At 48.7% G+C, this 19,829-nt stretch overlaps 2 protein-coding genes across 5 annotated transcripts; one reads left to right on the top strand and one right to left on the bottom strand.

Annotated features, from left to right (window-relative positions):
• The first annotated feature begins 2,068 nt into the window (after positions 1 to 2,068).
• Positions 2,069 to 11,994, top strand: C16H11orf16 (chromosome 16 C11orf16 homolog). Of its 2 annotated transcripts, XM_044929490.2 has the most exons (8): positions 2,069 to 2,217; positions 2,580 to 2,728; positions 2,854 to 3,037; positions 4,400 to 4,556; positions 6,449 to 6,683; positions 7,312 to 7,971; positions 10,944 to 11,162; positions 11,651 to 11,994. In XM_044929490.2, the coding sequence occupies exons 3-8, from the start codon at positions 2,871 to 2,873 to the stop codon at positions 11,656 to 11,658; spliced, it is 1,446 nt and encodes a 481-aa protein (XP_044785425.2). In that variant the 5' UTR covers positions 2,069 to 2,217; positions 2,580 to 2,728; positions 2,854 to 2,870; the 3' UTR covers positions 11,659 to 11,994. The 2 variants fall into 2 exon arrangements, with proteins under 2 accessions (XP_044785425.2, XP_025122399.2); XM_025266614.3 differs by lacking the exon at positions 2,069 to 2,217 and having other exon boundaries at positions 2,569 to 2,728.
• On the bottom strand, positions 11,991 to 19,727 carry AKIP1 (A-kinase interacting protein 1). 3 transcript variants are annotated; one of them, XM_025266617.3, is made up of 6 exons: positions 19,596 to 19,727; positions 19,163 to 19,390; positions 18,609 to 18,689; positions 16,050 to 16,154; positions 14,099 to 14,170; positions 11,991 to 12,422 (listed from the first exon to the last, which is right to left on the bottom strand). In XM_025266617.3, the coding sequence occupies exons 2-6, from the start codon at positions 19,382 to 19,384 to the stop codon at positions 12,279 to 12,281; spliced, it is 624 nt and encodes a 207-aa protein (XP_025122402.2). In that variant the 5' UTR covers positions 19,385 to 19,390; positions 19,596 to 19,727; the 3' UTR covers positions 11,991 to 12,278. The 3 variants fall into 3 exon arrangements, with proteins under 3 accessions (XP_025122402.2, XP_025122400.2, XP_025122401.2); XM_025266615.3 differs by having other exon boundaries at positions 19,591 to 19,720; XM_025266616.3 differs by lacking the exon at positions 18,609 to 18,689 and having other exon boundaries at positions 19,591 to 19,720.
• Between the last annotated feature and the right edge of the window lie 102 nt (positions 19,728 to 19,829).

Genomic DNA, 19,829 nt, shown 5'->3' with positions numbered 1-19,829 from the left:
TGAGGATCACCAGCACCTGACACATAATGTTTTCATAATCATTATTTTTTAAAATTATTATTATCCTTTTTTTGTCCATAGCATCATCATGCTTCAGGTTCTCTAGGCCAGATAATGTGGGAAGGACAGTGATCCCACCTGTCTTGGAGTCTTCCTTCAAAATGTCTATTTCTCTTCCCATGATGAGCTTCAACTCTTCGGTCTTCCTTAAGCCCCAGGTCCCGTCTCACCAAGCCCAGGCAGGACTTCCGACACACTGTCACATTCATCTCCACTGTCAACTCCTTTATGAAGTCTTTCCATCGCAGCTGTTACTTGTTCCTTTATTTTGCACACATATTTCCTTGCCATTCCCATCCTGCTATTTTGACTCTGCTTGCACACTTGTCTCTGTCTTCAGTAGACTGTGAGCTCCTTGAAGATAAGGACAAGTCTTAGTCAGTCCTGTATTTCCAGCACCCAGAAAAGAGCTCACATCAGGTAGGTGTCAAAAAATATTTGGTGGCATTATTTTCCTATTTCTATTCTGTCACTTTGTGTCTGGATCACTGTTAACTCCCTGGCCTCTCAGGCTCTGTCCTCAACTGGTTCTATTTTCACTTTAATACTCTTTCTTAAAGTATTGTGTTGGCCAAAAAGTTTGTCTGATTTTCCCATACGATGCTACAGAAAAAACCAAACGAATTTTTTTTGCCAAAATAATATGTCATGTCACTTCATTGCTCAAACCTCATGACAACTTCCTTTTGACTGTGACATTGTTGGATATTCATCTGCTTGATTTTCAAAGCTCCCACCAGTTTGGCCCCTTCCCATTGATTTTCCCATGACACTCCATTCCCCCACTCCAAAAAGAAAATCAGATGTTGCAAATGCATCCTTCTCTCTTAGCTCTTGCTTCCTACCAAGAGGGAATGGAATAATCTCCTTTTTCCTTTCACCATTGAAATCCCACCTATCTTCAGGAATCCTTTTCTCATAGCCAGAGATCTAATTAGTCTTTCTTAGACTCGAACTTTGTGCACCAAATCACTCAGCCTTTTGGGCAACAGTCATTCTCCTGGCTGCAAAGTTAAGCTCTGTGAGGGTAGACATCAGTTAGGATGCTTTTGGCTGTGAGCAATACAAAAATCTAACAAAAATTGGTATAATCAAAAAAGGGAGGATTTCCCTGGTGGTCCAGAAGTTAAGACTTTGCACTTACTCCCACTGCAAGGGGTACAGGTTCAGGCAGTGCTCAACACTGTCACCAAAAATCTGTGTTCTTTAGATCTATCCTCTCTGGGAACAGCTTCAGTGTCCCAGAAAGACTGTCGGGAGCTCCCAGAACTATAAGCTTTCTTATTTCTGTATAGGAGGAAATATAAATTCTATAACCAAGATTTCTAACAAAAGTCTTGAGATTCATGCTGACTGGAGAGGCACGGGACATGCCGACGCCTTAGAGGACAGGGGATGGAATGTGCTGATGGACACACAGCAACGAGGGGTACAGCCAGCCTCTCCCTGCCACTCAGATTCACAACAGAAACAGGAACTGGTGGAAGGGGGGAACAGATGTGGTAGAGACACTCACAGATCTGCAAAATGGCTGTCAGATGCCTCGAATACCATCCTCTGGATGTTCAAATGAGAGTGAACTCTGGACTTCTGTTCCTTTGGTCCCACTGTCCACTCCCACCACCCAAAGTTATCACCACACACCTGCTTCTCAGCAGTCCTGTCTCCTTCAGACAAATGTGCTCACAGTTTTGGTTATTTCATTGTAAACTACAAATTCTATCTTAGAGTCCTTAAGCCAACCAGTGGGTTCCCTCCACTCCAGCCTCCTGCCCACAGAGGAGGAAGGCAGATCAACAGCTTTGAGACTCTGTGGGGTCAGACCCCTCCCTCCCAAGACTCTCCTAGATCCAGGAGGGTGTCCCACCGTCACTGACTCTTTCAGCAGTGGAGAAGCATAGCTTTTGGGAACTGATGCTACACTGGCCCTTCTCCCCAGAAAGGCCGTGAATAACCAACTCCCTACCCTCTCTTCCCGCCCATGCTGCCCAAAGCCCCAGTCACCCCTCTGCACATGCTCAGTATACTCCCTCTGGCCCAGCTGGCTGTATCCATGGCAACCTGCTTGGCAACCAGGAGTCGGTTGAGCTGAGGCCGTGAACTCCTAACCGTCTGAGGGGACAGAGGCTGAGGTGGAGGAGTCTGGCTGGGGCTGTGGTGAGTACTCTTGGGGTCAGAGCATGGTTTTGGGCAGGAGCACACCCAACAGGGCCGAGCTGGGCTGGGCCAGCCGAGTGTGATCTCGGGCCCTGGGTGGCAGCTGTCGCCTCTGAGCACATCTTCGGAGGCCACCGCCCTGGGCTCTCAGCTCGGTCGAGTTAGTCCCCCAGGTGACCAGATTAGGAGGAGGGAAGTCTGTGGCTCGGGTTAGGGCTCAGTTTGTCATCAAGGGCTGGGTTTTGTAAAAGGAAGTATGTAAACCCCCGGAGTCCCAACAACTGGGGTGGAGGTGGGGGGTGGGTAAACAAAACGAACGTATATTGATTGAGCTACTTAAAGATGCCAGGTGCTTTCCACAGATCATCTCCAGGGTGTTAACTGACGCACCCAGGTGAAGTGAGCACGCAGCCAGCAGGCGGTGAAGGACTTCCAGCTGGGTTTCTCTGAAGTCAGAGCTCTTGCTCTTTCAACCCCTTCCCTATTTCCTGAGCAGAGTCTCCCCGGGCAGGTGATGATTCTGGGGACACCCTGCGCGTGGTGGGAGCGGTGGGGCCGCGGAGAGGCGGCCGCGAGCCAGGCGGCCTCTGCTGGGCTGTGGGCTGCAATTCAGGTAATAGAGCCGCTGGTTCTCAGGTGTTTTCGCGAGGTCTATGGACTCCTCCGCGGGGCCTGGGACGCCTTTGCCCAAATACTGCAGCGTGGCCACGACCCTGAAGGCCCCTGCCTGGGCCGGCACTGCTCCTCCCTGGGACCTCTCCTTCACCTGCCCCCTCGCCTGCAGAGCACCCTGGCTGACCCGGCACAGCCTCCTCACCAGGTACCCATCTGTGCTTCTTTTTTCCTCTCTGTTCTTGGCTCAAAATGGTGGGAGACACGATGGCCCAGGAGGGAGAGGACTTGCTTCCTGGGAAGGCTGAAAGGGTTCCTTACCGGTGTGGGCTGCGTTCCTTGGGTTATTATGATCCCCCCAACTGTACTCACAATAAATAAATAAGTAAATGCATAGAGACTTGCCTGGAGGTCCAGTGTTTAGGACTCCAGGATTCCACTGCAGGGAACACAGGTTCGATACGTGGTTGGGGAACTAAGATCCTGCATGCCTCCATGTGCAGCCAAAATATAAATAAACTCTAATCCCAGCGACAAGGGCTGACCTAGCTTTTGTCCCGCCTTGTAGTGGAGGGGCTGATGTCAGAGTTGATATGTGTGGGAGAAGGCAGGCATCACCAGTTATAAAACTTCTGGCTCATTTTATCATCTTCTCTGCAACTTGCCCTGGCACTATATGAGGAAATTAGGTGAGGTCGCCCGATCCCGCCTCAGGTTCCCTCAGTTGTCCTAGCTTTTTGTGAATGGTACCCAAAGTTAGCTATCTACAGTGTGACTACTAGAGGGGAAGGGAACCTCAGCCGATAAGCATATACAAATCTTGCAAGTCCCATGCTATTCAAGTCAGTCTGCCCAGGCCTGAACCCTATAGTCCCTTTTCTTGTTTCACCCATGTGGACCATTTCCCTTCAAAGCCAGAGTTTAAACAGTCCTGTATCCTGGCTTGCCCACAAAATAAACACTTTTTTTTTTTTTTTTTTTTCGGAAAACCAAAACCTGATTCAACAATTCCCTATGGCTTGGTTTTGTCTACCAGAGTTCCCAGAACCAGCTTCTCCTTTTTTCTGTCCCTCAGCCTCTTACTCAGCCCCTGTGCTTCCCCCGTTCAGACACTTCCTCCTCTCTTCCGACTCCATGGTGCTCAGCCTCTTTGCAGTTTTGCTCCTTTGTCATCACCATCCAAGCCTCCACACCTCATCCTGGAATCCCGCACACCACCTCAGGATCTCCCTTCCTGGAAGAACACTTTCCTGGCCTGCTATCTAGTCTCAGAACCAGTTAATCTGGCCATCCTGTTATATATCAAGGCTAATCCCATTCTGATTACCTTGAAACAATTCCCAGGCCTTAAACAGCGATTCCCTTCACTCTCCTCTCCTCCTTCCTCTTCCAGCAATTTACCTTATCGGAAGTCACAGATTGCCACTCTTTACACGGGCTTCTGTTCCATATCGCCTTAACTGTCAAGTTCACCCCATGGTTCTGCTCAGACCTAACTTTGAAATGTGTTTCTTGATAATTTTAGGGCTTGCTTTTCTCTGCTTCCCTAATTCCATTTACTTTCCCCCAGATATGCATCTTACTACCCGTGTCTCCACATTGCTGACCCAGCATGGCAGGGGCCTGGCTGGCTGGGAAGAGTTGGAGAGGCTGCTGACACATGGGTCCTGGCAAGAAGGGAACCAGATGGCTTTTATTACAGGGCTCAGATAAAGGCTGCTCCAGAGGCAAGTCCCTCAGTCCCCATGTCTCCCCATATGCTCCTCTGGGTGGCCCTGTCATACCTGATATGCCTCAGCTGTTCAGTGTCTTAAATAAGCACAGATCTTCCATGGCCAGGAGGTGGAAGTGAAAATGTAATGTCAGTGAGCGCATCAGTTTGCTGCTGCTGCTGAGTCACTTCAGTCGTGTCCGACTCTGTACGACCCCATAGACGGCAGCCCACCAGGATGCCCCGTCCCTGGGATTCCCCAGGCAAGAACACTGGAGTGGGTTGCCATTTCCTTCTCCAATGCATGAAAGTGAAAAGTGAAAGTGAAGTTGCTCAGTCGTGTCCGACCCTCTGCAACCCCATGGACTGCAGCCTTCCAGGCTCCTCCATCCATGGGATTTGCCAGGCAAGAGTACTGGAGTGGGGTGCCATTGCCTTCCCCAATCAGTATGCTAGGGCTGCATAACAAAGTGGCACAAACTGAGTAGCTTTAACAATAGAAATTGATTTTTTCAGTTCTGGAGAGAACCAGGTGTGGGCAGGGGTGGTGATTCTGAGGGCTCTGGGGGAGGATCTGTTCCGTGCACCTCTCCCAGCTTCTGGTGGTTTGCTGGCAATCTTTGATGTCCCTTGGCTTGTCTAAGCATCCCCCCGCACTTGGTCTTCATCTTCACTTGCTGTTCCCCCTGAGCTCATGTCTGTGTTCAAATTTCCCCTTTTTATAAGGACACCAGTCATTGGGTTAGGGGCCCACTCTACTCAGTCATCCTCAGTGTGACTTTGTCTTAAGTCATTTAGACTTAAGTGTGACACATTTTGAGGTCCCAGGGGCTAGGACATCAACATGAATTTTGGGGGGACATAATTCAACCCGTAACAGTGAAGAAAATGTACAGTAAAAGCACTTCGTTTAGGAAGATTCGGTGTGTAGAGTTACGAGCACCAGCCTAAGGGAAAGAGGAACCAACCTATGTATACCTCATGTGCGCCTGTGTCCTTCCGCATGGGAGCATAGTCCCTGTGTGCTGGGGCCAGGCCTGGGCTTTACTTTGCTGACTGCTTGCTTCATTGGGATTTTTCTTTCTTTTCAGAGTCAGACTTTGTGAATGTGGGTCCATAGAGGGAAAACTGTTGTGATTTATTAAAAAAAAATATGTTATAGAATTTCCAATCAAAAGTCATTTTGTCATTTTCCAGTAACTAATATGTGAGTTCAAATGAAATATCAGCAGGAGTTTGCTCAAATATAGATTCTGTCTAGTGACTAGATAGAAGTTAATTTGTAACCACACTTTATCGCTCTTCAAAAATAATACTGAGTTCTCCCAACAGCCTGTTCTTTTAATTAGCTCAGTATTCCTCCTGCCCTCCCTGTCAGGCCGCTCGTTCCTTCCTCGGCCCTGCCTCCCCTCATGGACATGCAGGCAGTGCACAGGGCTGCCCTGAGGGCAGCCACAGATGTCCCTGCCTGGCAGGGCCTGTGATTGATACCCCACCCCTGGCTAGTCCAGGACACGGGGACAAGGCTTCCTGGGAGGGCTGGGAGAACTCTTCCTGGGGTGCTTTGGGAAAGATGGAGAGGACCCAGTTTACTCCTGTGAATTGCAGACCAAAAATAAAGATAGGAGAAAAGAAAAACAGGAAAAGAAAGAGCACGGGAAGGGAAAGGCAGGAAGTGATAAACAAGAGTGGCCACAGCAAGAAGCAGAGGGAGAGCCTCTGCCTCATAGCCGGCCTGTCCCTGCCGTAATGGGCTTCAGCAGCACCTGGCCTGGCCCCTTCCCTAGCTGGCCTCTGCTGTGTGGGAGGGAGCCCCTCAGCCTGGCGCTGGGCGTTGTAGGGAACCATGAAGCTCCCTGTAGTACTTCCTAAGGCCAGGTATTATTCTGAATATTTTCCTTCCCACAGCTGGAGAGGCAGGGGGTCCTGCTGGTGGAATTTGAGGCTCCCCTTGCCACAGGCCCAGAGCTGCCAGCCCAGCAGCAGAGCGTGGTCTTAGAGGAAGATGTCATTCAGTTCTCGCCAACCATGGAATTCTCACTGCGACCTGGGGACAAGGTGCTGGCACCCTGGGGCCCTGACCAACAACGCTATGGCCCTGGCACTGTTCTCTTGGGCTTGGAGGCGAGAGACCCCCAGAGAGGTAAGGGAGCTGCTCTGGGGCTCCCCGGGAGCCAGGCTGGTGATCAGGCTGAGGAAGGAGCAAAGCGGCTGTCTCTACAGCTTAGGGGTCTTAGGGGCTTGAGGAAATCCTTACCCTTTCACTTGCAGCTTCATCCCGAGGGTGGCCACAGATAGACAAATCATATTTTTCCAATTATAAAATATTTGTTATCAGGGCAAAATCACCCAAGGCTACTATGTCTATGTTGGTTACCTGACCTATGGTGTGGTGAGGTTATCCAGAGGTCACACCTGTACTCGGTCCCCCACAATGTCATCCAGGCACGGATACAGTGTCCCCTTGTGTGGGGCCGGCCAGGCAGCATCGTTGTAATTCAAACCACAAAGGAGGCTTCTCCTCCCCTCCCCCTACCTGAGGAGGTGTTGGGTTTTGATGAGAAAAGTGAGACATGGAGGCACAGGACGGGGAGGTAAACGTGGGGCAGGTGAGGGACGTCCCTGGCAGGCTTTGCAGGGAGAGGTGTGCGTGAGACAGCAGGCAAAGCTGAGGGGCTGTGCTGAGGCTTTGCTTCTGGGGACAGGAGAACCTTTACCCTTGATGTAGAAGAGGCGGTTGTAACAAAATGTTGCCCTTCTCTGTTACATAGCATCCCCGAAAGAAGAAGAAATTACTGTTCATTTCTGGAATGGCAGGACAGCTCCAGTGCCTCTCAGAGGGGTCCAGTGGGTGCCCCCAGCTGTCTGGAAGAAGGCCGTGGACGGGCTGCATAAGCCTTTTGCCAGGCAGCACCCCAGGCCCCTCCTCTGGGCCCCTTGTTGCTCTCTGGTGGGGCCGGTCACTGGATTTGTCACCAGCGGGCTTCCTTTGAGCCCTCCATTCCTGTGTGCTCCCTGCTACCCACATGCTGGCTGCCAGCTGCTGGTCCAGGGCTGCCTCTGCTGCTGCCCCCTGGCTGGACCCACATGGTGGCCTCCAATCAGGACCTCAGGGGTCGCAGCCAGAGAACCTCCAGAAGCGGAGCTGAAGCCCACAGCCCAGCTTTTGCCCCTGGAGAATCCTGAGGAGGAAGAAGTGGCAGTGCAGGCTCCCGCGGCTGTTTCCTCCTCCTCCACCTCCTCCTCTTCTGAAGACGAGGATTTGGAGAATGAGCTGGAGATGGGCCCCCCTCAGAGGCTGCTGGTGGACAGCACAGTCAACACGGACCCCATCCTTCTCGAGAAGTCTCCGAGGAAGCAGGGTGGCCTCTGCCAGCCCGAATGGAGGTACTGGAGGAGAAACGGGCCTGAGCCGTACCCAGGGAAGCCAGGTAGGCCTTTTCCTAGGGTGGGGCTGAGGCCCCTGCTCCCTTCCCCTCTGTAACCCCCTCCTTGGCGGGGGTTGGTCTCTCAGGAATCCGATACACTTGTCTGCTGTGATGGAACTGGAAGTAACACTGGGGGGTGTGGTCATGTTGAAGGGGGGCTGTGATAAGAGGGAAGTAGTGGGCTTTATTGATTAAATGGAAACCTAACAAGAAAGGATGAGCCGATCTTGGTGCTAAGCTTTGCATCCCTATTTAACAACTGTCCTTTCTTTCTTCACTAGTCTACTGGAAGGACACTGCCATTGTCCGTTTCTACCCTCCCCTCCTTCACTTTTCTTGGAGGCTATGATTTTTCTCTACATGTGCAGTCAGAATGCCTCCACGTGTTGATTAGAGTCTTCAAGACCCTGAGAACTCAGAAACGTCTTTAAATATTGGTCATCAGACCCTACTCTTCATATGAGCCCCTGAAGAAGTCAGAGTGGGAAGAACCGGCGCAGCCTTAATCATCTCACTCTGCCATGGAAAGGGGAGGCAGGGTCACTGTTGGCAATCTGCAGCCACTCCCGAACTTCTTTACCCCAGCAAAGACCTGTGTGACATGTCCTCGTAGGCTTAGGGTAGTGTGTCACTGATAATGCCTCATGCCATGTGATCTAAATTCCCAATGTGGCCCAGAAAGAGCAGATACCTAAGGCAGCTTGCAGAGCTTTATGAAGGAGATGGCTTGCCCTAGCCAGCCCTCGGAGAAGGCAATGGCACCCCACTCCAGTATTCTTGCCTGGAAAATCCCATGGACAGAGGAGCCTGATGGGCTGCAGTCCATGGGGTCGCTAAGAGTCAGATACAACTGAGCCACTTCACTTTCACTTTTCACTTTCATGCACTGGAGAAGGAAATGGCAACCCACTCCAGTGTTCTTGTCTGGAGAATCCCAGGGACAGAGGAGCCTGGTGGGCTGCCGTCTATGGGGTCGCACAGAGTCAGACACGACTGAAGCGACTTAGCAGCAGCAGCAGCCAGCCCTAGACTAGTCTAACCCTAATTCAACCTTCAGTGAACTAAATGAACATTGAACCTGGGGCAGGGATACTGAGGGTTAAAGAATACCACTGCTAAGGGTATTAAGGATCTGTAGACACTGCCCACTCGGGGACTCACTGTGAGTCCCCATTGAAGCCATTGCCCTATTTCCAGGATATCTGCTTAGTCAGGACCTCTCAACCCACAGGGATTTCAGTCTTGCTCCAGGCATAAGGACTTTATTAGTCTTCCGTTCCAGGAAGCTGAGAAATTGTTTCCACAGGGAGAAACTTGCTTGGTGACTCCTCTGGGCCCCTGGCCTTTGGAGTGGGCAGGGATAGACATATTAGTTGCTGATTTGTTTTTGTTTGGCTGTGTTGGGTCTTAGTTGTGGCACCCAGGGTCTTCATCGTGTCATGTAGGATCTTTCCTGGTGCAGCACATGGGCTCTCTAGTTGTGGTACACGGGCGCCCTGCGGCATGTGCGATCTTAGTTCCCCAACCAGGGATTGAACTCAGATCCCCTGCATTGCAAGATGGATTCTTAACCACTGGACCACCAGAGAAGTCCCAACTGCTGTTGTATTTTATATGATGGTTTCTTCCTTAGATTTCAAGGTGTGGGACCTTTCCCCCATGTCTGAGAGGGAATAACTAGAGGGACAGGAATCTAGCTATGACCAGTGGAGCTTTTCCTCCACTCTCTAAGAGGACACTTTGTATAGAAAAATGTCAAGATGGGGCAGGGAGAGCTTCCTGGATGTCTTTCCTTGCAGTGAAAGGCCTTGGCAGAAGTGCTTGGAAACAGGTTTCTACAGGTGTGTCCTCTAACAAGTGATAATATAAACAAAATAGTGCCCAAATCTAGAGTTTTCAAGTTAAATTCTCCATGGCTTCCACTGCCTCCTGCTTCAGCACAGACTAGGGAAAGAAAAGCTTTATCTATCCAGAGGGAGTAGCCTGTGGGGAGCAACTGAGATAGGATGAGGCCCTGCCTCATGGAGAGGCAGGCCAGTGGGGTAACCAGAGGGCCATGGTGCGCAGACCTGCCCTGGCTCCAGGCCTGCATTCCCATGGCCTGCTCCATGGCATTCTATCCAGACTGTTCCAAACCCAACTGAGTCCAGACCAATCTTTCCTGGCCCCAAGGTACACTGCTTTTACCTCCCACCCAACCAGCTACACCTACATTCAGCCTCTCTTCCCATTACCATATTTAAACAGATCCTCTCTAAAGTACTCTGCATCCCCAAATAAAGTCTAATGATTGGCCATAAAGAGAATATCTTCAGGTACTTGCCCTGGCTTTCCTCTAGGTTATTGGACCATTTGTTATGCTCCAGGCAAAGGTTAATTCTTGGAGTGGAACCATGATAATCAGTGAGCCTGCCCTCTGCTAAGTCCCACACCTGCACTCAAAGCTATGGAGAATAAGCCTGGATGGGGTGTGGGGAAAGGGCCCGTCACCAGCCCTTGTCCCAGACACACGCTGTGCCTCACTAACCAGTGAGATGAAGCGTGTAAAAGGACACGTGTGCCGGGCTGGAAACCATGGCAAACACCAGAGGTTTTCTTTTCTCCCTTCCAAATCTTGTTCCCTTCTAAGAAAATGTGCTGCTTTGCTTCTCCTAATTGTGCTTGAGTGCCACCAAGAACTGATGCTTGCCAGTCTGGTCTGAGGGTCTGCCCACTAAGGATCCTCTTGTATGGGTCCCCGCCTGCCACACTTTTGGCTCCTTTTAGTTACAGGCTGAGAGGTTACTGTCTGATCCTAACAAACCTGGGGGCAGGATTCCTGCCAGCAGACATGCTGCTCTCCACCCTTGCTTACAACTGAAACAGGGTTCAGAGAGTTAAGGGATTCTGTGATCCATGATTTAGTCCTACCCAAGTCATCAAGACTAATCCCATCAAAATGGTAGCATATTCAACTAACTGAATTTTGGGTTCAGGAATAAGACTTTGCAGCACCCAGAAAGATGAGAAGAGCAACAGACAACAGAGAGAGAAACCTGCTGCAGCGGGGAGTCCTAGAGAGCTGGCCCTGAACGTCACTGGCATGAAGCCGCTGCAGATCCTGCCCAAAGAAGCCGGACACAGAAAACTGAGTCAGGGTACTGCTGCACATCAGCGGGGCCAGAACTCCAAGACTAAAAGCCCCAAGGATCAAGGTAGAGCAGAATGGCTGCAAAGGGGCTTCTGAAGGGCTCTCTCCAGGGTTCTTTGATCTTTTGGAGTCACACCCACAATCTTGCATATGATTTCAGAAGGCTTGCAGAACCCACAGATTTCCTCACTGGCTTCTTGGGGGTGCAAGGATCCCTGTTTAAGTGACCCTCTACCTGGTGATGGTGGGTATGGGTCTGCTTTACTAGGCCTTCTGTCCATGAGTCTGCTCTTCACTAGGAATGCTAAGACAGCTCTACTTAAAACTTTGTTTTCATCATATAAAATACTGGCCTTTTTTCTGAGGCAAAACTTACATTCAAAACGAGGTGAAGTCCTAGGCAGTTAAACTGAAATGCAACAATACTGTTGGCGTGCTAGCTTAAAGACGCTTAGGACACAGCAGTGACTTCATAATTTTAAGGATCAAAAGTCACTGATTTTTGAAGTCAGCATAAGACTCTCAGTGTTGTTGTTTTTTTCCCTCTTATAGGAAGCTAAAGAGTAGAGGTGGTAACCTGAGGAGGAGCTACAGAGTGGCTGACAAGGCACTCTTCAACGGAAATGGCATAGTGAGGGCCACAGATCACAGTCCAGTAAGCAGCAGCATCTTCACCTGTCCTGAGGAGCACAGGAGTGAGGAGCCCAGGGCTCCCTGCCAGGGGCCGGGTAAGACCTGCTTGAGGATGCCTCTTCCACAGAAGCTACAGAACATGGTTGGCCTGCTTTGGGCAAACGTGTCCACAGCCTCTCTGTTATCTTTTCATAAAGCCTCAACTGTACAAGAGCGACGTTTTGTTTCCCTTCTTAATGCCAATAAAAAGGAATTTTTCTTCATTTTCAAATCTCTCCCTTTATTGTCATAATTAACCTTTGCTTGGAAAGCAAGCTGTAAAAACTATTCAGACAGTATCATTACATTATTACTTTCAGGCAGAAGAGGGTGAAGGGACTTTCAAGTTAAAATAGGCACTGAAAGAGACACAGTCCAGTTCCTAGGAAGGCTGACCCTCACAGTCAGCACTAAAGGCAGGATTAATGTGTACATATTAAGAATATACAGTGGCTTTATTCTTCTTGATACTCAGAAAAAGGTGATGTGATGCCTGTGACGGTCCACATCATATGGGGAAGACCAAGTCCACACTTTGTCCGGAATCAACTGCTACGACGTGAGTCTTTTTGGTCAAGTCATCTGCACCCACAGTGACGGAATAGGTCCCTGGATAGACTTCTATGTAGAGGTCCTTAGAGACGCTCTCAGCCTGGAAGGAAAAGCAGGTGTTACCAGGTCAGAGGTTTATGTCCTGCTGCTGTCAGAGCGCCCTGTGTGTGACGCAGTGAGAGGCGCTAAGGTGGGAGACGGAGGTTCTGCTTTCTGCACCTGGCGTGGCCACATAACAGGACTGCCCTTCAGGCCAGTCTCACTTGCTCTTTATGCTTTTATTTCTAAAACTAGCTCACAAGAATGTATGTGAAAATGCTGAGTTGTTGCAGGAACAGGAAGAATCATAAAAGGACACACTGGCTGGAGTGTAAAGTAAGAATCAGGTGGAGGGAAAGGCTAATGACCATTGCCTCGGGGCTCAAAAGTAGGCAGTGGCACCTGTTAGCACAGACCAGCAGCAATGGCGAGGCACTGCAGGATGATACAAAGCATTCTTTTTAGGTGTGCTTTGCTAAATTCATTATTAGGATGAAACATTTCTCCTAAAGCTGAGACTCTGAATAGATTGCATTTTGTCATGCAGCAAGTCAGCTGGCTGGCTAATGTCCTCCCTTGGAGGGCTGGTTCTCCCATACAGATGGTCCTTGACTTACAACAATCTGACTCATTCTTTTTTTTTTTTTTTTACCATAATGTGAATGTGATATGCATTCAGCAGAAACCGTACGTCCAATTTTGATCTTTTTGCAGGCTAGTGTGATGCTGCGCCAGCAGTGAGAGATCTCCCAGTCAGCTGTGCAATCCGAGAGTAAACAACTGATACACTTATAACCATTCTGTACCCATACAACCAGTCTCCTTTTCACTTTCAGTGCAGCATTTGATAAATTACATGAATTATTCAAAACTTAACTATAAAGTAGGTTTCGTGTTAGATGATTTTGCCCAACTGCAGGGTATATAAGTGTTCTGTGCATGTCTAAGGAAGGCGAGGCGAAACTATGACTTTCAGCAGCTTAGGGATATTAAGTACACTTTCGATTTATGGTATTTTCAACTTATGGATTTATCAAAATCCAGCCAGTGTTGGAGACATCTAAGCCTAACAACTTGTACTAGAAGCAGAATAGTCTTAGTTGCTACTAAGTCTAGTATATTCTGAATCCAGGCTAGGCGTATACTGTAGACCAACAAAAATTAAACTATTACTACAACATACAGGGGTTCCACTCCTCAGAATTCAGCCCTTCCAAGTTCCAGAAGATTCCCTGGGTTCATGAACAAATGAGTATTTTATCCTGAAAAACTCATCACTGTATGTTTTCACATAGAAACATTTGTGGAAAATAGGCACAAACTCCTTTAAATGTTTTGGAACCCGATCTAGCTGAATGTATATGTTTCAGAATTTCAGCCACGGTTTTCACTTCATAAGCAGGGGGCAAGGCCCCTCCCGCTGCTTAAACAGATGGTGACATTCCAGCAGGGCCCAGCTGAGCTGTAGGAACGGAGTTATGAATGCTCTGCATTCTTTCCAACCACAACTATGAGTTGAGGCACAAACGCTATCTCTGAAATTTCAAGGGAAGGAAGGATACCAAGAAAATATAATTTTACAGTGAACTAAAATGCTGCACACTTTCCCCTAAGATAGAAATATCCCAACTTAAAAATAATATGAATCCAACACAAGGAACCCTATTGTAACCCAGTCAGCTGATTCATGGACGGCAGTGGTGGGGAAGCCCGGTGCCCTGGAAGTTCGGTACTCACAGACTGGGGTGCCTTCAGCACACACTCTGATGCCCGATGCATGCCTCCAACACTAAGGCCTGCGTCTTTTCTCTGAAGAGAGAGGTAGAAACACTGATGAGGGCCCGAACTTCGACTTCTGGATGGTAAAAATTTTTTCCAACTTAATGAGGAACTAACAATTGTGCTGTCACTGTTTTCGAAGTTGTCACTAAGATCTTAAGGTTTTTAGTGATTTCTGTGATGTACTTTTAGTCAGATGTTTACCATCATTACCTTTTATCCTTACATGGGCTTTGAGAAAGACAGACCTGAGTTTGAATCCTATGCTGCTGCTGCTAAGTCGCTTCAGTCGTGTCTGACTCTGTGCGACCCCATAGACGGCAGCCCACCAGGCTCCCCCGACCCTGGGATTCTCCAGGCAAGAACACTGGAGTGGGTTGCCATTTCCTTCTCCAATGCATGAAAGTGAAAAGTGAAAGTGAAGTCACTCAGTCGTGTCCGACTCTTAGCGACCCCATGGACTGCAGCCTTCCAGGCTCCTCTGTCCATGGGATTTTCCAGGCGAGAGTACTGGAGTGGGGTGCCATTGCCTTCTCCATTGCCTTCTCCTATATCTGCCATTTATTGAGAGGGACAGATTAATATCTCTTAAGTCTTGATATCCAGCCTATAACCTGGGGACACTAGACTGTAGGAAAGATTTAAAGTGCAAAAGTGATTGACGTTTAACAGGCTTTCAGTAAATAGAATTCTCTTCTGTGCTTCTCCCAGCAGTGGGAGTATTAGAGAGGAAGAGACTGAACTGAGAAAGTAAATTTCTCTTAGAGTCATCAACTTATATTTTATAGGAAGGGAGGCTGCTGCTGCTGCTAAGTCGCTTCAGTCATGTCTGATTCTGTGCGACCCCATAGACGGCAGCCCACCAGGCTCCCCCGTCCCTGGGATTCTCCAGGCAAGAACACTGGAGTGGGTTGCCATTTCCTTCTCCAATACATGAAAGTGAAAAGTGAAAATGAAGTGGCTCAGTCGTGTCCGACTCTTAGCGACCCCATGGATTGTAGCCTACCAGGCGCCGCCATCCATGGGATTTTCCAGGCAAGAGTGCTGGAGTGGGGTGCCATTTCCTGCTCCAGGTAGGAAGGGAGGGGAGGAATACAAATGACTCTTGCCCATGTGTAAGCTCTTACGGGGGCCTGGGTCGGACCAGAAACGGGAGTCCTGGATCCAGGCCTTGGTGCTGCCACTTGCACCCCAGGCCAGGGAAATGGGAGGGACTTCTGGCACGCAGCCAGTCCTTGCTCATATCCCTGTGGCCACTCTCTTGTCCCTTCTCAAAACAAGGAAGTCAGGAATCCAACCTGTGGATTAGACTCTGGACTTAAGTTTGCTACCTTTGAGTATAACTAGGGGAGCTGAAAAACAAAAACAAGAAAAACCTGCTCTTCCCAGAAACAATAACAAAGGACTCCTGTTGAATTAGTTCAACAAGCAGTCTTTTAGACTTCCCAGAGTGACATGTGGTAAGACAGGGAATTCATAGTGAGAAGCCTGTAACTGTTATCTTTAGGAAAAGGATGTTGTTAAAAGAGACCCCCTCCTTGCACTTCCTTTTTTAAAATTACCAAAGACATGATACTTATCACTACTTTAGAGTAAAATACATGATGATTAAAAGCCTCTTTCATATCCCTAGATGTAAAAGAGGATATTTGAAGTGCTTTTTGTTAAGCCTGCTCAAGAATCCCTTGGCCCAGGATTGTCACTGAAGATCCTACAGTGGCATCAATCTTGTATTTTGGACAAAAACTCCTATTTCATGTTCATTGCTGTAAGTTCTCCGAGGAGAAACATTTCCACAAAGTGCTGTAGAGTCACCCAGCCACCCAATAACACAATCCAGCAAAAGCCCCAGGATGTGGGGCCTCCCAGTTTGGGAGGCTGAGGGCACAGCACAGCTGAGGGTACATACCTGACCACTCCCCGCATCAGAGCACAGGTGCAGCTCCGATGTCCCTCTGTGATAGCGGTAGACGTGGGTTGCCCCTCCTTCCTCTGGTGCAGATGAGTAATATTTCTAGAGAAGTAATGTGGAAGACATTGGGTAACCCAAGAGTCTGGTCAGATTTTCAAAAAGCACCCTGTTAACTTGGGCAAATTATGGTTAAGAAGAGAGGCAAGAGAGCAAAGGTAAATTACCTGCCCTCCCAAGAAGCCTCTAAAGTCATGTAACAAATCTTAGCCCGCGTAAAGTGGTTGCAGAGAAGGAAACTGCAGTTGGCATTACTTTGCTGCCATCTGCTGCCTCTGCAGGGCAAGAACTCTGGCAACTCAAGCTAGGTAGGCCCATGCTCTCTGCCAGGTTAAAGAGTTTTCACAACATCCTCACTCTGATATCAATGCACAAGCCCTTTTATCTCTATTCGTGACAAGTTCTGACAAACAGGTCCATGTTTACTAAGTCTCAGGCAAGGAGAAGAGAGACGTGCATCTCCTGGCAATTTAGAAATACAACAGGAAATACAACTGCTAAGCAGCCGTTCTCCTCATGTGGAGGAGGGAAGGGAGAAGTCTCTGATTTAGGCAAAATCATCCAAAGGATCAGAAAGCAGTTTTTTTCTTGTCTACTTCCTTCCTCCCCCTCCAGGTTAACCTTAGACTTGCTCTTGATAGTTACTAATGTCGAGGACATCATAAGCTTGCCTGTTTGGAACAAAGGGTAGGAACAATGTTTAAGTCAAGAGACCAAAAGAATGAGAAGTTGGGAAAAGCACGTCAGGACATGAAGCTAATGATGTAACTTAGGGGCTGCTTCAAAGTTCTGAAAATGAACTCAGAACACTGTTCTTGATTCTATCTCGAGAGCCAAAGAGTTCTGAGGCTCCATTCTTTAATGGAGACTTGAACTGAAGCATGAACTGAAAACCAAAGTGAAGAATACCAATTTGCTAAACCTCAAACCAAAGACAAATATTATTCCTTTTACTGAACCATGAACCAAAGTGTTTAACTTCATCACTTTATAGTAAAGCCAAAGTTACGGATTTTTCTAAAACCATTTCATAGAATAAGAACATAAAAATACTCTCTGAACCGTATCTTGTTGGTTGGAATCCTATTCTTGGAGTCATAAGGATTTTATAAAAGATGTAGAAACAGAGGTTTTTTTAATTTTAATATTCATTATGAAATTGAAAAGCAGGACAGAAATAAGGCATTTTCTTCCTTCTGCCATAGAGACCAGCACCCTTACACCCACATAAGAATCATAAAATGTTAGGCTGGACAAGACCACAGAGTCTGTTTTAAGTCCTAGAAGACACAGAGTACCTTCCACGAAGGTGATTTTCTTCAATGTTGGCTGGTCCACCTTCAACATTCCCTTAAAGTACTTAGAGATGACCTTAGTGTATGCTTTTGAGAAGAGTATCTTTAAAACCTTTGTTCACCCATTTTAATGAATGGGACCGAAAATCTCATGTAGGTCCTCTATGCTACAGTTTATAGCAATTTCCTGGTGTTTATCTTTCAGTGGAAACTGAAGAAACAGACTAAAAGGGCTGGAAAGGACTTGAACATTGTCAGTTTACCATGGGGAAGGTAAGGCTGAGAGAAACTAACTGGCTTAAGGCATCAGAGCCAGGAAGTGGCAGAATACAGGTCGGATTCCTGGGAGGCCGCCCCTGCCATTAAGCCACACTACCTCTGATGAGGGCACTGCGTCTGTGCCACAAAATCAGCTTTGTGGCCAACAAGTGATATGGACCCAAAGGGACATACTTAAAAACTACATTATCAGGGACTTGGAAAAGAGATTAAAATCTAATGGAGGGATTTTGTTTCAATTTTTGCTTTGAAAACAGACTCAGTTCCAATTTAGAGTGATTCTACAGATTTAAAAAATTTTAGTTTAGTTCAAAGTTTTAAAAACTCCTTATGTTTGGTCTTACTTTGGAATTCAGCAAATAAGCACCCACCTCCCCATCTAAAAATAGTGAGGGCAGAACTTTTCTGCCTTGTTCATTGCTGTAATCTCCTAACAGCTAAAGCTGCTGCTGCTAAGTCGCTTCAGTCGTGTCCGACTCTGTGTGACCCCATCGACGGCAGCCCACTAGGCTCCTCTGTCCCTGGGATTCTCCAGGCAAGAACACTGGAGTGGGTTGCCATTTCCTTCTCCAATGCAGGAAAGTGAAAAGTGAAAGTGAGGTCGCTCAGTTGTGTCTGACTCTTAGCGACCCCATGGACTGCAGCCTACCAGGCTCCTCCGTCCATGGGATTTTCCAGGCAAGAGTACTGGAGTGGGGTGCCATTGCCTTCTCCGAACAGCTAAAGCTAGGCGGTCTGTATTTGTTGAATGAACTGTAACCTGGATTTATCACCTGTTGTAAATCCTTGGCTAATTACAACCTGCCCACGAAGGCAGGACCGGGTGAACAGATAGTGTGCAGATTCTTCCTAAATTCCACAAAAATCCACTTTGTGATCCATCAGCAGGCAGATCAGGGGCATGCTTTGGCTTACACCAACTTACCCCACACTGACTTGAAGTATAGTTCATGTATTCAGCCATTGTTCTGAAGGAAGCACTGAGGGTCGGGTGTCTGTCTTCTCTCTATTTGAATAAACGGCAAATCACAGGTGAGATCTGTATTCCCTACTGGAGAAGGAAGTCATTTTGGAAATACCTTCCTTTTTACTTTTTGAAAGGCCTCTGCAAGTTTAAATTAGTAAAATGATCTTATTGAGAAAGAATTCCATCTCTAAAAGGAATACACAGACATGCAATTTTTCCAGGACAAAGGTTTGTTGGCTTTCCTCGAGTATCAGATGATAGCCTCTAAGAACTGCGTTAAAAAGTAACCAATCAGGGCCGAGCACTAGCGGTACCTATCGGTGTCCTAAAACTACCCAGTAAGAATCTGTCAAATGTCAAGTTTTCAAGACTTTACGGTTCACTGTCCTGATACACAGCAGCTTCCGCCAAGCACAGGATCCCTCGGGTCCCGGTGTGCAGCGTGCCCTGGTTCTCAGCAAGCCGCTGCTGAGGGAATGAATGGGCTGGTCCACAGCTGAGGCCCTCCTCACCTTTCCTGGGAGAAGGCGCCGGGGGCTGGCTGCCGGCCCTCTTTCTCCACAGTGCCGCACCCGGGAAACGATCCCCACGCTGCCTTTGGGAAGCTCCACCGAAGGCCAGTCCACCGCCCTCCTCTTGGCCCGCTCCAGCACTTCCTGACCCAGCCTAGCCGAACGCTGCAGGGAACGTCGGTCCACCCCGTTCAGCGCCGCGGCCACCAAACAGTTCTCCATGTCTCCCTGAGAGGGAACACAAACACGGGCGAGTCAGCGGAGCGCCGGACCCCGCTCCATTTCGGTCGGACCCAGCGCCTCGACCTCCCTGGCGACCACTGCCCCCGGCTAGCCCAACGCGCTCTCCAGCCGGCGCCCTGTCAGGGCCTAAGGCGTGCGCTCTCAGCCCCTCCATTTCCGTGGCCCCCTCTCCTCGCTAGACAGACCTCACCCAGTCGGCCTCTCAAGGCGCATGCGCTCAGTCCGCGGGCGGACTGGTTCTGAAACACCGTGAGCCGGCGCAGCAGGCCATTGGCCGGGTGGTGGTGAGGGGCGTGGCCGGTATGGTGGAGTGTGTAGCCTGCCACCCACATGCCTTCTTGCGACCGACTTGCAGCCTCTGCGAGCCGGTTGTCCGGTTAACTGCCTGAATGCAGGGGGAGGGGTCTGGCGGCGGGCGAGTCGG

This window comes from Bubalus bubalis, chromosome 16 (assembly GCF_019923935.1).
Source record: "Bubalus bubalis isolate 160015118507 breed Murrah chromosome 16, NDDB_SH_1, whole genome shotgun sequence".
NCBI lineage: Eukaryota > Metazoa > Chordata > Mammalia > Artiodactyla > Bovidae > Bubalus > Bubalus bubalis.
The sequence above is the reverse complement of the archived record's forward strand: the minus strand, read 5'-3'. Positions and strand labels throughout refer to the sequence as shown.